Source organism: Nerophis ophidion, linkage group LG16 (genome assembly GCF_033978795.1).
Source record: "Nerophis ophidion isolate RoL-2023_Sa linkage group LG16, RoL_Noph_v1.0, whole genome shotgun sequence".
Classification (NCBI taxonomy): Eukaryota; Metazoa; Chordata; class Actinopteri; order Syngnathiformes; family Syngnathidae; genus Nerophis; species Nerophis ophidion.
Window position 1 is genome coordinate 35,623,893 of NC_084626.1, and position 17,190 is coordinate 35,641,082.

Below are 17,190 nucleotides of genomic sequence, written 5' to 3' on the forward strand. Positions count from 1 at the left end.
TTCAACCGAAAAAAAGAAGAGAACATTTTTTAGAAAATGATTTATGGAACATCATTAGTAATTTTTCCTGATTAAAATTAATTTTAGAATTTTGATGACATGTTTTGAATAGGTTAAAATCCAATCTGCACTTTGTTAGAATATATAACAAATTGGACCAAGCTATATTTCTAACAAAGACAAATCATTATTTCTTCTAGATTTTCCAGAACAACATTTTTAAAAGAAATTCAAAAGACTTCGAAATAAGATTTAAATTTGATTTTACAGATTTTCTAGATTTGCCAGAATGTTTTGTTTTTTAAATTTTAATCATAATAAGTTCAAAGAAATATTTCACAAATATTCTTCGTTCGAAAAAACAGAAGCTAAAACGAAGAATTAAATCAAAATGTATTTATTATTATTTTTAGAACAGTCCAGCGGGCTACTCATCTGGTCCTTACGCGTTGATGACCCCTGTACTGGGGTGTTTCTGAAAATACATTGTCAAAATTACTTAATGAATATACAACTTGAATAATTTTAATGCACGTTTTTTTTTAAATATATGCGCCTTTGTGGTGTTAGCATGAGCTAAAGTCCATTGAAAGACTCATTGGTCCCGCGCGGGGTGTAGATGCCAAGATGGCGGCGCCGCTGACTCTGCTGCTGGTCGTGGCTGTCACTGTTCGAGCAGCTCTTTTTAGGTCCTCTTTAGCGGATATAATTGCCGAGAGAGTGGAAGTGGTGTCTCCGTTAACTGCCTGGAAAAGAGGTAAGTCGGTAGTTTTTTTTTCCATTACTATTTCTTCTTTTCTGATGCTTCCGGGCCGGTGGAGCACAAACCGGTTAGCCCACCTACCTGCTGCCGTGTTAGCATCCTGTCAATGTTTTGTGTATTTTTTGCAATGCGTCTTCACTGTTGGCCTTGAGGTTTTACAATATTTATTTATTTTTTTGTATTGAGCCGAAGGAGTTGTAAACACCTTTAAAAACAAAGCAAAACAAGTGTCAGTTAAAAACACAAGATAGGAGGTGACAGTTTCCCGCTTTCACAATGCATTGATTCTTATGAGGTGGCTCTATAATGTTGGTCTATAAAAAGCCAAATTTATGTGTCCTTAAGAGACTTTGTTTCCTTTCAGTGGTTGAAGGTTTGGCTCTACTCGACTTGGGAGTTTCGCCCTATTCTGGAGATGTTTTCCATGAGGTGAGAATATAATTTGCATTTTAAGTGATGGTGACTGACAGCGACGTCAAAACGCTCCAAAAACACAGATGTCCACACACACACACACACACACACACACACACACACACACACACACACACACACACACACACACACACGCACACACCAACCATAGAACAAATGCTCTCTCATTGGTCTTATTGTTAAAGTTAAAGTACCCATGATTGTCTCGCACACACACACACCATAGCAAAAATGTTCTCTCATTGGTCTTATTGTCATACTTGCCATCCCTCCCAATTTTTCCGGGAGACTCCTGATTTTCAGTGCCCCTCCCGAAAACCTCCCGGGGCAACCAGTCTCCTGAATTTCTCCCGATTTCCACCCGGACCACAATATTGGAGGCGTGCCTTAAAGGCTCTGCATTTAGCGTCCTCTACAACCTGTCGTCACGTCTGCTTTTCCTCCAAACAAACAGCTTGCCGGCCAAGTCATATATAATATACGGTACATAAGTGAATACAATGCATACTTGATCAACAGCTATACAGGTCACACTGTGGGTGGCCGTATAAACAACTTTAACACTGTTACAAATATGTGCCACACTGTGAACCCACACCAGACAAGAATGACAAACACATTTTGGGAGAACATCCGCACCGTAACACAACATAAACACAACAGAACAAATACCCAGGACCCCTTGCAGCACTAACTCTTCCGGGACGCTACAATATACACCCCGGCTACCACCAAATCCCGCCCACCTTAACTCCTCCCTCCACCTCAAACCCCACCCCTTCCCTCCATCTCCCGAATTCGGAGGTCTCAAGGTTGGCAAGTATGCTTATTCTTAAAGTTAAAGTTAAGCTACCCATGATTACTCTGCATTTGACCCATCACCCTTGATCACCCCCTGGGAGGTGAGAATCATTTTTGGTGATTCAACCCCCAATTACAACCCTTGATGCTGAGTGTCAAGCATTGAGGTAATTGGTCCCATTTTTATAGTCTTTGGTATGACTCGGGGTTTGAAATCACGGCTTACCTATCTCAGGGCGGACACTCTAACCCAGGGGTAGGGAACCTATGGCTCTAGAGCCAGATGTGGCTCTTTTGATGACTGCACCTGGCTTTCAGATAAAACTTAGCTGACATTGTTTAACACGATAAGTAATGAATAATTCTGCTGGTAGTCACAGTGTCAAAAATAACGTTCAAAATATAAAACATTCTCATGCATTTTAATCCATCTATCTGGTTTCTACCGCACCTGTTCAAGAAGTCGCATTAATGGTAAGAATAATTTATTTATTGTTGGTTCGCTTCAGAATAAAGGTGTTATTAAAAAGAATAAGAGACTTATTTTATTATACTCTAAAAATGTTGGTTTTACTTAAAAATGCACGCATATAGTTGTGTTCAGTCTTAAAAAAATATTATATGGCTCTCACGGAAGTACTTTTTAAAATATTTGGCTTGTATGGCTCTCTCAGCCAAAAAGGTTCCCGACCCCTGCTCTAACCGCAAGGCCACTTAGTAACGCTAATATTAGCTACCACAAGCGATTGTAATATTGTAAAATATTACAGCCAGGTTCGTCAGCCATTTTTCCTCTGGACATCTCTCAGGTTTGGCAAAGTACCATTTGTTTTTGAACTTGCAGCATTTCTTTCATGCGATTGTTTTTTGAGTTTGTGTGCGTTTGGCATTTTGCATCATTTTTCTATATGTCCATTTTTTCCCTGTAGCATCTGTGTGCACTATTTTTTAATTTGCAGCATTTATCTACTGCATTTGTTTAAAGGCATTCCTCTATTTGAAGTGTTCTGACTTTTGCAGCGTGTTTGCAACGGTTGGCCATTATAAATTATTTGTATTATTATTTATTGCTTCCATAGACGCCACTCATCATCTACCTCTTCCACTTCCTGGTGGATTATGCAGAGATAACATTCATGGTGAGTAATGTATGCTTACTTAAAGCCGGTAAATAGTTGTGGAATTATAGGGAGAAAAAAGATCATCCTAAAATGAGAAAATTTTCTTGCTTTGGTGCCTCCTGGGCTGAAATCTTACAAGGTTGTCTCGTATGATGATACGTGGAACCTGAAGATAAAATGCTTATTTTTCTACCAATTGTTGCTTAATCTCCTAGTAAACTCGTAACAAACTTAAAGCATTTTTACATTGCAGGGTCTACTGTATACTATTCTTGACTTACTGTATATGCAACAGTGACAAATAACCTTTTCTTCCCCTGCTCTTGTGTCTATCTAGCTGGCCGATGGCATCGTTGCTGTGGCGCTCTACTATGCTGTGCAGGACTACAACAAGCAAGTGGTGCGCATGCTAGTGAACATGATCTGAAACTAATATGTATCATCACATTTTGTAAGTACTATTTCCTAAACACGGACGTTGTTAAACTTTACTTCAGTTCAGGAAGCAGAAATACGCCCTTGAAGCTGACCGCTACCCCCCTGATTGTCATGAGCTTGTCAGGAGCCCCAATGAGATGTATTACATCCCCCTTAAGGTGGCCATGTTGTAAGTACACTGTCTGGATTACATTCCATTGTAATGAAGTGGCCGCTGAGTGTATATACTCATCCCCCCATTCTCTGCTCTTCGATGGCAGTTATTTACTGAACCCTTTCACCATCTTGTCTTGCGTCGCCAAGTCAACCTGCGGCCTGAACAACGCCGTGGTGTCCCTCTTCATCCTGTCCACCATTAAAGGTAAAGTCGCACATTTGACCTTATGCAGAAACATCAGTGTGACACTTTTCTTGGAATTCCTTGCAGGAAATGTGCTGCTGAGCGCCATCTTCTTGGCCTTGGCGACGTACCAAAGCATTTATCCTTTGTCTCTATGCACTGGCGCGCTGCTCTACTTGATGCAGGTTTGGTTTTCACAAACATTGTCCAACATGGCTGACATCAAGTGATTATGTGCGTGTGTGTGTGTGTGTCCAGCGCCAATTCATCCCTATCAACATACGACGGGTCAGCTTCTGGTGGTTTGTGGCTCAGTACGCTTTCATGTATCTGGGCAGTCTCTTCGTCACTATCTGCCTCTCCTTTTTCCTGCTGGGCTCCTGGGACTTCCTGCCCTCCGTCTACGGCTTCATGTGAGAAAAGTTCATTACATTACATGAATTGTTGTAGAAATTTTAGTCTCTTGTCTTTAATAAATTAACTTAACTTTGACTTTAAAGGTGGACTTGTAGTTTTAACTACGGTGTCCTTCAGGGCCACTGATATGCGGGTGCTATGCGATGATCATGTGGTGTTTAACACAGGACTGCATCTGTGGCGTAAGATTGCGGGAGGATTGATGATGTCATTATCTGTTTTGCATGATAGGCACATAATACCTATTGGGTCCCATTTAACCATACTTGCCAACCCTCCCGATATTCCCGGGAGACTCCCGAATTTCAGTGCCCCTCCCGAAAATCTCCCGGGGCAACCATTCTCCCGAATTTCTCCCAATTTCCACCCGGACAACAGTATTGGGGGCATGCCTAAAGGCACTGCCTTTAGCATCCTCTCTCACCTGAAGAGAAGACTATTATATATGTCTCCGTTATCCATAGGTATATCTTTAACCCATAAAGTAAGCATTATTCCAGCCGGCACGTTAATACACTGACACGCAACATCCAGATTCCCATCATGCATTGCTTCAAAACTACGGTAAGTAGTAATGTCCAAAAACATAACAAGAGACGAAGCAGAAGAATGAAGAAGAGACACGGTGCTGACGAGTAAGAAGTACACTTGCAAGTTCCAAAATGATTGGAAAAAATAATTTCAGTTCATCCAGGACAGCTCGAAGAGGAAGGGATATGCTACCTGCAAATTTTGTAGATCAGACTTGTCCATTGAACATGGTGACCAAACGGATATACTCTGTCATGAACGGATTCTATCTATCTATCTATCTATCTATCTATCTATCTATCTATCTATCTATCTATCTATCTATCTATCTGTCTGTCTATACACATCTATCTATCTATCTATCGTCACATATATATAAGAAACACTAGAAAATATATACACCTCCCCTCTCCCCCCGACCCTCCATCTCACAAATTCGGAGGTCTCAAGTTTGGCAAGTATGCATTTAAATGTGTTTGTTAGCGAGGGCAAACAGGTAGTCTTCAGTATTAAATGGAATTATTGAGCACTCGGGTTTCCAGTCAGAGAACACAAAGTTATCAGATGGACTAAGCAACTTTAAACTGTAGTTTTAAATCAGCGTGTGCAGGTTAGCCATAATAGTTTAGTTTAGTTATTTTGTTTTGCAGTCTGATGCTATGTATTAATAAAACACAGCTGTCATTCCCACTATCATGAGAACAGAACATCAACAGACTTCGTAGAAGCCATTATTGCTTCATTTATTCAAGCGGAAGAAAGCTGACCTAGGCGATGACTTCTGTACTAATAGAAAACAGCGATCCCAATATAAGCAAAACTGGAGGCGAGAGTCACACTTTAAATTATGTGCATAAACATCGAGGATTCTTACAAACGAGTGCAAAATGTATTCAAGGCAATTCAAAATATCTTTGTGGTGGACTGCCACAAATAAATGAATGTGTGGGAAACATTATGTCACAATCTTATTTTGTCTCCCCGCAGTCTCTCCGTCCCCGACTTGACCCCCAACATCGGCTTATTCTGGTATTTCTTCGCAGAGATGTTTGAACACTTCCGCCTGTTCTACCTTTGCGTTTTCCAGATAAATGTCTTCTTCTACACTATCCCTCTCTCCATCAAACTCAAGTAAGTCCTCCACCACGGTCGTTTTCTAATGGTCAATAATTTTTTTTGTCCCTCAGCGCGTCATTATGAGTGTGTGTACCTTTCAGGGAACATCCGGTATTTCTGATCTTCATGCAGTTAGCGATCATCTCCATCTTCAAGTCCTACCCCACAGTTGGAGACATCGCCCTGTACATGTCCTTCCTCCCCGTGTGGAGTCACTTGCACAAATGTAAGTACATCGCTGTGTTAGCACAAGGCCCTCGAAGGAAGACTGTAGGGGAGTTGATTTCTTTATAATCTTTGAATTTAAAGGGGAACTTCACTTTTTTAGGGGAATTTTGACAATCGTTCACAATCACTATAAAAGACATGGCAATGGATGTATTCTTTTTAAAAAAAAATGCATTTTAACTCGTAAATAAATGTAAAAAAATGTCCGCTTACAGCTGAGCCAATGGGAGGTCCTCTATTCCTTCCATAAAACCCAATAAAAAAAACATCCATAAAGCGCCATTTTTCATTTTGTGACTTGAATATTAACTAAGTATTATTGATATTGTAATTATAAGTGCTAACGCAGAAAAACTATTTATAGTAGCGCTGTCATTCCGAGCTTGTGTGCCAATGTTGACATAATCGACTGATCATCTGCTTCATTATTCAGCGTGGCCCGGGTGATAAGAGTGGGCACACTCGCAACTTGAGGGTTCCAGGTTCGATCCCTGCTTCCGCCATCCTAGTCACTGCTGTGTCCTTGGACAAGACACTTTACCCACATGCTCCTAGTTCCACCCAGACTGGTTTGAATGTAGCCTTAAAGGCCTACTGAAATTAGATTTTCTTATTTAAACGGGGATAGCAGGTCCATTCTGTGTGTCATACTTGATCATTTCGCGATATTGCCATATTTTTGCTGAAAGGATTTAGTAGAGACATCAACGATAAAGTTTGCAACTTTTGGTCGCTAATAGAAAAGCCTTGCCTCTACCGGAAGTCGCAGACGATGACGTCACCCGTGTGAGGGCTCTCCACGTTGTTTTTAATGGGAGCCTCCAACAAAAAGAGCTATTCGGACCGAGAAAACGACAATTTCCCCATTAATTTGAGCGAAGATGAAAGATTCATGTTTAAGGATATTGATAGCGAAGGGCTAGAAATAAAAAAATAAAAAATCAAGTTTAAAAAAAAAAGACGATTGCATTGGGACGGATTCAGATGTTTTTAGACACATTTACTAGGATAATTCTGGGAAATCCCTTATCTATCTATTGTGTTGCTAGTGTTTTAGCGAGATTAAATAGTACCTGATATTCGGAGGGGTGTGTCCACGGGTGTCTTGAGGCCAGTGTCTGAGAGAAGTCGATGGCAGCTGTATGGACGGCACAAGCTCAGTCGATCTCCGGTAAGTGGCGACTTTTGACCACAATTTCCTCACCGAAAACTTCTGGTTGACATTTGGTTGGGATCCATGTTCGCTTGACCGCTCTGATCCATAGGAAAGCTTCACCTCCGGGAATTTTAAACAAGGAATCACCGTGTGTTTGTGTGGCTAAAGGCTAAAATCTTCCCAACTCCATCTTTCTACTTTGACTTCTTCATTATTAATTGAACAAATTGCAAAAGATTCAGCAACCCAGATGTCCAAAATACTGTGTAATTATGCGGTTAAAGCAGACGACTTTTAGCTGTGTGTGTGCGCAGTCCGTGATGCACGCGTACACGTCATCATTCCGCGACGTTTTCAAGACGAAACTTCCGGGAAATTTAAAATTGCAATTTAGTAAACTAAAAAGGCCGTATTGGCATGTGTTGCAATGTTAATATTTCATCATTGATGTATAAACTATCAGACTGCGTGGTCGGTAGTAGTGGGTTTCAGTAGGCCTTTAAGATCTACAAAATGGGTTTCACTATGTAAAGCGTTTTAAATGTCTAGAGAAAAGCGCTGTGAAAATAGAATTTACTTCACTTTGCTTCCTTTCTCATGAAACTTAATGTAGATCATAAGTCATGCCTCTTACCTGGACAGTAGAAGGACGAAGACATATTCCGACAAGTTGGAGACAGCCAATTTAGACCCCGGCAATGGCGAGGAATGACATGAAAGGACACTTGGTTCCACCCCCCTTTTTTAGCGAGGATTATAAATCATTCTTTATCGAAACGGGAATATATGAACATCCTAGCAGTCAGAATTCTAATGACAGCAGACATTGTACAGAATGTGATTTTTTATTATGTTTTTTAGCTATCATAAAGTCTGCAGTGATAATTGATGCTTTAAAAAAAAAAAAAAAAAAAAGCAAATGTCATGATGCATTTCTGAATTTAATGCGCCGCGTATGCTTAAAACGAGAAATATATGTAAATGTTAAGTATAATAAATTTACCTGTTACATTACACCTACACTTACAGGATGTACTGTATATATCAATCTTAATGGAGGTTTTTTAAGGGCTTTATAGGCTCCATTGTAAGCAGACTTTTAATCACATTTATTTACTATGTAGAATGTTTAAAAAAAAACATCTGTCTTTTATGATTGTGAATGATAGGAACAATTCCCTAAGAAGTGCATTTCCCCTTTAACACGTTACTGTGGGATGGATTTATCCTGCTAACAAACACTGTCCTTACTTAGCTTAATGGACTCGCACAGCTCCACTAACACATTTCAAAGTCTCCAACACAATAAGTGATACAATCTGTTCTATTTTGTAATCTATTTGTCCACATAGTCCTGAGAAACATCTTCCTGGTGTCCTGTGTCATGCTGGCCTGTTCTGCACTCTTCCCGGTTCTCTGGCACCTCTGGATCTATGCCGGCAGCGCCAACGCCAACTTTTACTACGCAACCACGCTGCTGTTCAACATTGCTCAGGTAATACCTGTTTTGATGAGCTGACATTGGACGCTTTGTAGCAAAAATGGTGACCTACACCTAAGAGACATCAATTAAATAGTTATTTTTTTCATCCAGTAATATTCTTCTCACACTCATTAAACACATTTAGATTTTTGTGATGTATGAGTACACAGTTAATGAATGATAGTAAGGCGGCTAAAAGTGGTACACCGCTAGGTCTTCCCGGTTAGCTGTCTGTTCATCCAATCCCTTATTTTAATAAATATATATATTTCATAAATATATATATATATATATATATATTTATGAAATACTTGACTTTCAGTGAATTCTAGCTATATATATTTATTTTATTATACATATATAAATAAAATATAGTTGAATTTCTGATGGCACCTATCAAATACACAGTAATAAAAACACAGTTCTACTAACTGTATTGTGCTTGCTGGTTTGTAAAAAAAAACAACAACACTTACCTTTCACTAATTGAGTAACCTTTGTTCTGCCATTTGTATTGGCGAGTGATCTCCGAATCCGGGAACATCCTTCACGGATTTGTTGTAGACATCCGCAAATGAGAACGGGATGTTGCTTCCAGCTATCAGCATAGCCATCTTTGTCTCAGCATAAGTTACACCATCAGGTCTTCATTTTGGGAGGTGGCCCATAATACTGGGTTGTGAATGATGCTGTGCTGCGGATGCTTTGTGCTTCGCTGACCGTTTATGGCTGAATATCCATTCGGCCGCCGTGTTAAATGGAGAAGTCTGTTGTACAAAATTTATTCGAACGCTCCTGGATAAACTGAAATTCTTGTTTCTAATCGTTCTGGAACTTGCAAGCGTATTTCTTCATTTTGCCTGTCGACGGTGTAATGTATTGGGTTGGAGTCAACCAGGCGACGTGATGAAGTTACGTCTCTTTACTGTGGGCTTCAAAACAAATGTAGAATATATTTACATTCTATTCTATGTTCAGTAAATGGCAGTATTGTCCTGTTTAAGAGGGTCACAACATTGAGTCAGGTTAGACTCAATGTTGGGGGCACGGCCTCCAGCTCCGCTTGAATTTCGGGAGATTTTCGGGAGAGGTGCTGAATTTCGGGAGTCTCCCGGAAAATCCGGGAGGGTTGGCAAGTATGGTTGCCAGTAATGATTTACCATTCATTATGATGAATTAAAAAAAATATATATGGCGGCGGGTTGAGACAGGCCAGGGCATGTCAGCCCGTCTAAACTAGCTGCTCTGAACGGACTGTTTAATAAGGTGTGTTAAGTGTGCTGTAATTCTTTTTGCTGGGGGTGTTTGGACTGAAAAATTGTGGCTGAATAGTAAAATATGTCCTTAAGTGTTGTTGTAAATTATTTGTCAAAACCTGGTTGTTTTGTTGAACTGTTATACTCTGTCTACATATACAGTATCATAATAATTAGCAGGATACAAATAGTGGTCGACTACAACTGGTGTGAATGTAGCCTGATTTGGTTGTGTTATGCTTTTTGTCCAAAGTGTACCTCCAATTATGCAGGTGGCCTCAAAGCATCGGTTCATTCTGAACCTCAACATCCTTTATATGGTTTTTTAGCTGCGCCCACTCACTGACCGTTTTCTTTTTGCAGATATTATTAGTGTCAGATTACTTCTACGCCTTCTTGAGGAGGGAGCACCATCTCACTAACGGATACTACCCAAAGAAAAAAGACGGCTCTGAGGCCACCTTGGTTCTAAAGTAAATCTCCCCAAGATTCTTGCCAAGCCCTCAAACAAACTGACAAGGGTCAAATACATGAAAAGCTGCGCCGCTCTTCAGGCAAAGGAGGACCTGTGATATAAGGGACATAAGTGCAGGGATGTTGGGATTTGACGACACAAACTGTGATTCTCATTTCTGCAGGGCTCTTATTTTGAAAGGACGAGCCTGAAGCGGGATTTTTTTATTTGGAGTTTTGAGCATCTCAGAGCTTTTCCTGTTCATATTTAATTTATTTTTGTCAAATGATCACAAATCCCCACAGATGACGAGTACATCTCCATTCCCATGACTTTAGAATTTCGATTTTTCAGAACAACTTAAGCAAACTAGTGATGAATGATAACGACCTCATCAATTTACACAATGTAGATTAGAATAAGAAGTTTAATTGATTCTGCCATTTGGGACCATGTGACTGAATGTTGACATTCCTTCAAACAAGAAATAAACTTTTATGAATAAAATCAAAATGGAAAGGCTATGTCCATGAAACTAACAGAAAAAAACAAGATTTTTTTTCTTTTTTTACTGAGTTTCACATTTATTATATTGTACTGAAGACTTTGATGTGTTCAAGAGTTTGTTATTGCAGATTAAACATGTTACTTCAACACTGTGTGCTTGTACTCTTTGGGTAGCTTGATGGTGATTCCATGTAATAAATGATTAACTACTGGATATTTAAAGAGTAGCGATTCAACTGAAAAGTTTCATTTCATATAATTTATTTTGTACAGTAAAACAGAGGTGATCCTCACATGGTCGTTGAGAATTTAACAAACAGACAATCAAACCAGATGTTGACACATGTTGATTGTTGCCAGCAGATAAACAACTTTGAATGACACGCGAGCAAGGTTATCGTTTCTGGAGGAATACACTGAGAAAGGCATGTCTCTGTAGTTTCTCAGTTTGTGTGTGAATGCGTGTGTGTAGTTCCCCTCACATGCTCCATGCATGTCTATTTAGGTGGTCTGTAGACGATCTTCCTACTTTTGAGCACCGACCACCTGTGTCGTTTCATGTAGTAGATGAGAGGCACCAAGATGGCCGACCCCATCAGCAGCTGCACCGCAAAGAAACAAACATCATAGAACTTGTCGTGTGGCTTGACTAACATGTTAGCGTACCTTGAGTCCCATGCGTTTACGCTGGTCATGCTCTGGTTCCGCCGCCCACCTCAAGAAGGTGCACACGTCTTTAGCCACCTGGCTCATGGTGGCGGGGGTTCCTATGGCAACAACAGCTCTTAGCAGGATTACAAGTACCGTATTTTTCGGACTATAAGTCGCAGTTTTTTTCATAGTTTGGCCGGGGGTGCGACTTATACTCTGAAAAATACGGTACCATACTTGTGTGATATGATTAGTTGAAGTGTCAGCATGTGTGAGACATTGACGTCTTACCGTCTTCGTATTCCAGAATTTCGTTGTAGATGGGTGGAGCCATTCCGATAGCCTGCCCAGGGAAGTAAGGGTTGTAGTAGAGCCCCTCCCTTACTGCCACTCCTGCAGGAGGCTCGCAGTATCCCGTCAGGAGGCTGAACACATAGTCCTCCCCGCCGTGCCTGAGGGAGGAGTAAGTCAGCCATCACATGTGTACGGTTTCATGACCTTCCTGTTAAAGCTCGACTTGTTACCTAGCGTTGACGATGTAACTAAGGTCTGGCGGGAGGGCGCCGTTGTTGGCCGCCCTGGCGGCCTCGGGGTTGGAGTAGGGTTTGGGGAAGTAGTCGGAAGGCTTCCCGGGTCGGGTGAACATCTCCCCGGTATCATCAGGTCCATCAACTACCTCCACCTGGGGCAGGGAGTCTTCTTTAACACTACGCATGTTTTTGTGGACTCATAATAAGCAAAATAAACCAGAGCTCACCTCTTCAGCGATGATCTTAACCTCTTCCTCGGTGTGTGACACCCCCACCAGATTCCTAAACGCCAGGTACTCCATGCTGTGACAGGCCGAGCACACCTGCTTGTACACCTGGTAACCACGGCGAATGCTGCACGTGCACATGAGGGCGGGGGAGAAAAACCCATTACACGTCGTGATGGAGGCTGACCTGTAACTTGAGTCATGTGACCATGCAGCCAAACCTGGCGTGGTCTAGAGACGAGAGGAGTCCGGCGTGGGTCCACGGGTAGTTAGGTGGGTGGAGCTCCAGATCTGAGGCTTTGACAGACTGGTGCAGCATCATGGCGAGCCCCGCCCCGCCAGCTGTGACCACGCCTAGTGTCGTCAGGACCATCTTTTTGCTGCGAGGCAGGCTGGCAAAAGACATGTTGGCCTGTGTGGGGGTAAACCATAAAAAATAAAGTGAACACAATGTGCTGACATAGTACGATGTACGAAGTAGGGCTGGGCGGTATATTGATATACTCGATATATCGCGGGTTTGTCTCTGTGCAATATAGAAAATGACTATCGTGATATTCGAGTATACGTTCTCACGCAGTTGCTTTTAGCTGCGGGCATTTCACTACAGGCTCTCACTCTTTCTTGTCTCTGCTTCTCACAGAGACTTAAAACAAGCCCACCTTCTTACAGGCGTCATTTGTGCAAAGTCACACGCTACCGCGGAGCAGACAGGTAGCAACATGGTAAAATTAGCTGTGATGGTAACATTAGCTGTGATGCTAACGGAGTGGTGCAGGTGGTAATATGAGAGAGAGAAGGTGCGAATCTGGTAACAAATGAAAGAAGAATGAATTCCCAAGAAAAACAGCACGGGGTCCATTGTCTGGCTTGTGGTTTGGCTTCAAGCGGGAAGATGTTGAACAATTAAGCAGCAAAAGCGTTTCTACAAAAAGTAGCACCACTGCTAATGTGTAGCATCATTTGAGAAGTCACCCGCTAGAAAATAAGGAGTGCTTGAAACTCTGCATGTCAACATCTCCGTTCGGTGCCACACCAACAAAATGCAGAAGCAACCATTTCCACATCAACACAGTATGAAACAAATAGTCAACAACAGAAGGAGATACCATCCGCAGGAACCTACCACATAGCGAAGAACATATACTACTTGATTTCTCATTATGCAGCTCATTTTTATTTGACAGTTGTTGAAATATCTTGTGTGACTTCATGCACAAAAATGTACTTTATTTGTTTTAAACTATTGTAGTGGCATTCTGTACAAAAAGTTCATTTTAATTTAGTGTTGTTTTGAAATGTCATCTTAGTGACATCATGCACAAAAGTGCACTATTAGCTTGTTTTAAAATGTCTCTGACAATCTTGCACTTTCTGTTTTGGAAATTACATAAATGTTTTTGCCACTGCTTAATAAATGTTTAATAAATACAGTTTTGGTAAAATGACTTACCGTAGTTCTTTGAATTGCCGCAGGGCATATAGTATGCGCCTGCCTTGAATTACTGCCGGGTCAAACTCGTTTGGCAAAATAATTATCGCATACTTAGTATTACCGCCTGGTCAAACTCGTGACGTCACGAGTGACACTTCCCATGTCATCATTTTCAAAATGGGGGAGGCTGATTTCAATACCGGTAATTTGAAATTGCATAAAGGGAAGAATATTAAGAGCTATTCAGTAGGATTTAAGGTCCAAGCTTACATCACACTCAAATTTTTACTGCATGCCTTTGGTAAATGCCGGAGTGAGAAAAGGTTTTAAAATAATTAGCGCATTCTTACTTTTACCGCATGCCTTTGGTAAGCACATGAGTGAGAATAGGTTTCAAATTATTAGCGCCCCGGCGAAAATTCAAGGGAATACGGTAGTTAGGATTTCCCTCTCTGCATGAAGGTTTAAAATAAGCATATATTAATGAAGTATGAACAAGAATGTTTTGATGTAGACACAGAATCATATTGCTGTGATTATATGCATCAAGTGTTCATTCAAGAGTAAGGCAAAATTTTGAGATATATATCGTGTATTGTGACATGGCCTAAAAATATCGAGATATTAATAAAAGGCCATATCGCCCAGCCTTAGTATGAAGTAATGAGTGTTCAATTTAATTTGGACTATAATGCTGGGAAAGGCTCCAGCAACCCCCACGACCACATGAGGGACAATTAGTCGAAGATGGACGGATGGATCGATAATGCTTTTTGTCAGCTTTTTGATCTGGCACTCATCGAGGGTGGACGCTCCCCTTTTCTCTCCCTTATCTCTCCTGCTTGATTCTTTGTTTTGTCTTGTCTTAACTTTCTTGTTGCCTCTTTTTGCACTGCTCTCCAAATCTAAACATTGGAACTATTTAACTGGCCTCAACAAAATTGACAAGATCTTGGGTTTGGGGGAACCTGCTGTCATGACGAAGCGGTTGTTGCTGGACACACGACGGACTCTTGGGAGAAGAAGGAGTGCCGCGTGCCTGGCGACCCTTTTCTGTCGACGATGGGAAGATATCCACCTATTCGGAATTATGACAATAGGACATCTGCTGATTGGAGTAAGCGTTGCTCTGGTTTGTCGACAAATTGGAAGTTGCTGGCAGTCTTCAAAGTACCCCAAAGCTGCCACAAATGATTGGAGGATGCGGGAAGAACCGTGGATTACATCGGACTGTCTACCTCGCAGGTTTTGAGGACCAGTCATAGACAATTTAGAGTGAAAAGCAAATTTTATTTTCACTCGCATACAAATCATTCTAACTTGGATTGTTTCCCTGGCTACGAGACTCTCCCGAAGGACGGTGTGGTGAAGACACAACAAACTCCCTTCTTGTCTCTCATGGAAACACACACCTGTTGTTGTTGACTTTAGACTAGCGACTGCATAATACATCACGGCTGCAGAACAGTGACATACTGCGGGCTTACACACACACACACACACAACCACCCCCCCCCCCCCCCCCCCAACCCAACCCAACGCCCTTGACGCAAATCCCATAGGGGTGATTAATGGATGGTCAGCGCCAGAAGAGCTGCGGCCTACCACCATGACCATGAAATACCTTCCTTCTGTTGCTAGATATCTCAAGATGTATGTTGTAATATGTATATGTGCTTTGCTATGGAGGTTTTTTCCCACTCCAGACTGGGCCCACTTAGCAACCCAGTCTAGATATTATTTTTTTACTCATCCTTCCCCAGCGTTTACATTTTTCCCATCTTTTACGGGGCGCCTTACGGCGACCCATCAGCGTTCTTGTTCTGTAACCCTGTACACTGTTTGTTTGTCTAATCTTGAACAGGTTTGTGCTGAAAACAAAGTTTTGCTGTACTTGTGCAATGACAATAAAGACCCATCCTATCCTACCCTATTATAAACAAACACGCAACAACCATATATTTCATGCAATGTTTTAGTGACAAAAAAGGGTGCAAAAACAAAATTTCCCACAAAAATATGACTTAACACACCTATCATTACGAAAAACACATTGGTGCACAATTCAAAACAGTATTAACGCGCATGTACACGCGGTTGGCTGCTAACCGGAAGTCATCTTCAGTTCTTGACATGCTAACACGTTAGCATCAAACGGGGTCGCACAGCAAACAGGGCAGCCGGTAAAATGTAAAATCCATAAATACAGGAGATAAATACACGCAGATAATCAGTTTAATGTGTACCCAGCCTTGCCCGATTTAGAAGAATATCGCTAAGTTAGTTGCTATCACAGCATTATTAGTTCGATAACCAGTGCAAAGGCTAGGTTTGGTTAGCCAGTAATGTTACACATTTATTTCCATTAGTTTAGAAGTTACTGTTGGACTATTGAGGTAAAAAAAATAATAATGATGTATTAAAGACAATAATTTAGTATGGAGTGTCCTAAAGATGTGTCATAACGCGGGTGACCTTGTCTCAACCGCTCGGTTGCTAGCATTTGGTCGCAGTAAAAACACAATTGATATTAATCGCAAATTCGAATACACGCCCCGAGTTATTGTTTTTCAAACATAATGTCCTGTGTACCTTGGGTGTCTTTATGGTTTTGGGAGTGCCGAGGAGGGCTCTCCCGCTGCCGGAGAGGACCACAGCTCGTAGCGCAGCCATCTTGTTTCCAACGCTCTGACAAGCCACTACTCTACTCCACACACTGCGTTTCCGTTTTGGACTGTCATAATACAGTGATGTAGAAGACGCCTCTGGTCAGGACTTTCACAATAAAATAAAACTTAGGTAAGTTCTATTTTTTTAATGCGTACCGTAACGTAAAGTCGTCTTATTTTGAAGACAACATTAGCTGCCAGACCAGAAGCAAACGTCTAATTCTACACCTTTACTTGACAAGTTCGATCTTTACGCAACAATGTTTCCTAACATTTTTTTTTGTAAAATAGAGGTCGATTAAGCAGATTTTACCATAGTAGACGACGTTTGTCCGTTTTCTTTGGAGAAACAAAATCACACACACGACCTAAATAGTTGTAGTTTAGTAAGAATAACAACATTAAAGCTAGAGTACTGTACTAATATTTCTGGGAGGGATGAGCAAGTAAGTGCGCAGTTACCTGAGCTCCCAACAGGGGGTGCTGTTGTTAGTCTAAACTTCAACGAAAAATGGCTTGTGTCTCAATTCAGTATTTACCCCAGGGGTGTCAAAATCATTTTAGATGGGTGGCCAAGTGGAGAAAAATCTACTCCCAAGTGAACTGCCCTGGTAAAATCACAGCACGATAAC

The 17,190-nt window shown here is 41.2% G+C and overlaps 2 protein-coding genes across 2 annotated transcripts; one reads left to right on the forward strand and one right to left on the reverse strand.

The window, feature by feature from the left end:
• The first annotated feature begins 469 nt into the window (after positions 1 to 469).
• Positions 470 to 11,193, forward strand: pigu (phosphatidylinositol glycan anchor biosynthesis, class U). Its single transcript, XM_061875024.1, has 12 exons — positions 470 to 757; positions 1,128 to 1,192; positions 3,079 to 3,138; positions 3,458 to 3,520; positions 3,618 to 3,727; positions 3,819 to 3,919; positions 3,986 to 4,083; positions 4,157 to 4,311; positions 5,834 to 5,977; positions 6,064 to 6,188; positions 8,699 to 8,841; positions 10,449 to 11,193. Exons 1-12 carry the CDS (start codon positions 628 to 630, stop codon positions 10,560 to 10,562), a joined length of 1,308 nt encoding a protein of 435 aa, XP_061731008.1. The 5' UTR covers positions 470 to 627; the 3' UTR covers positions 10,563 to 11,193.
• Positions 11,194 to 11,290: 97 nt separating this feature from the next.
• Positions 11,291 to 16,640, reverse strand: LOC133535319 (cytochrome c1, heme protein, mitochondrial). The gene is made up of 7 exons (XM_061875025.1): positions 16,482 to 16,640; positions 12,676 to 12,866; positions 12,455 to 12,581; positions 12,222 to 12,379; positions 11,989 to 12,149; positions 11,713 to 11,813; positions 11,291 to 11,648 (listed from the first exon to the last, which is right to left on the reverse strand). The coding sequence occupies exons 1-7, from the start codon at positions 16,560 to 16,562 to the stop codon at positions 11,544 to 11,546; spliced, it is 924 nt and encodes a 307-aa protein (XP_061731009.1). The 5' UTR covers positions 16,563 to 16,640; the 3' UTR covers positions 11,291 to 11,543.
• Between the last annotated feature and the right edge of the window lie 550 nt (positions 16,641 to 17,190).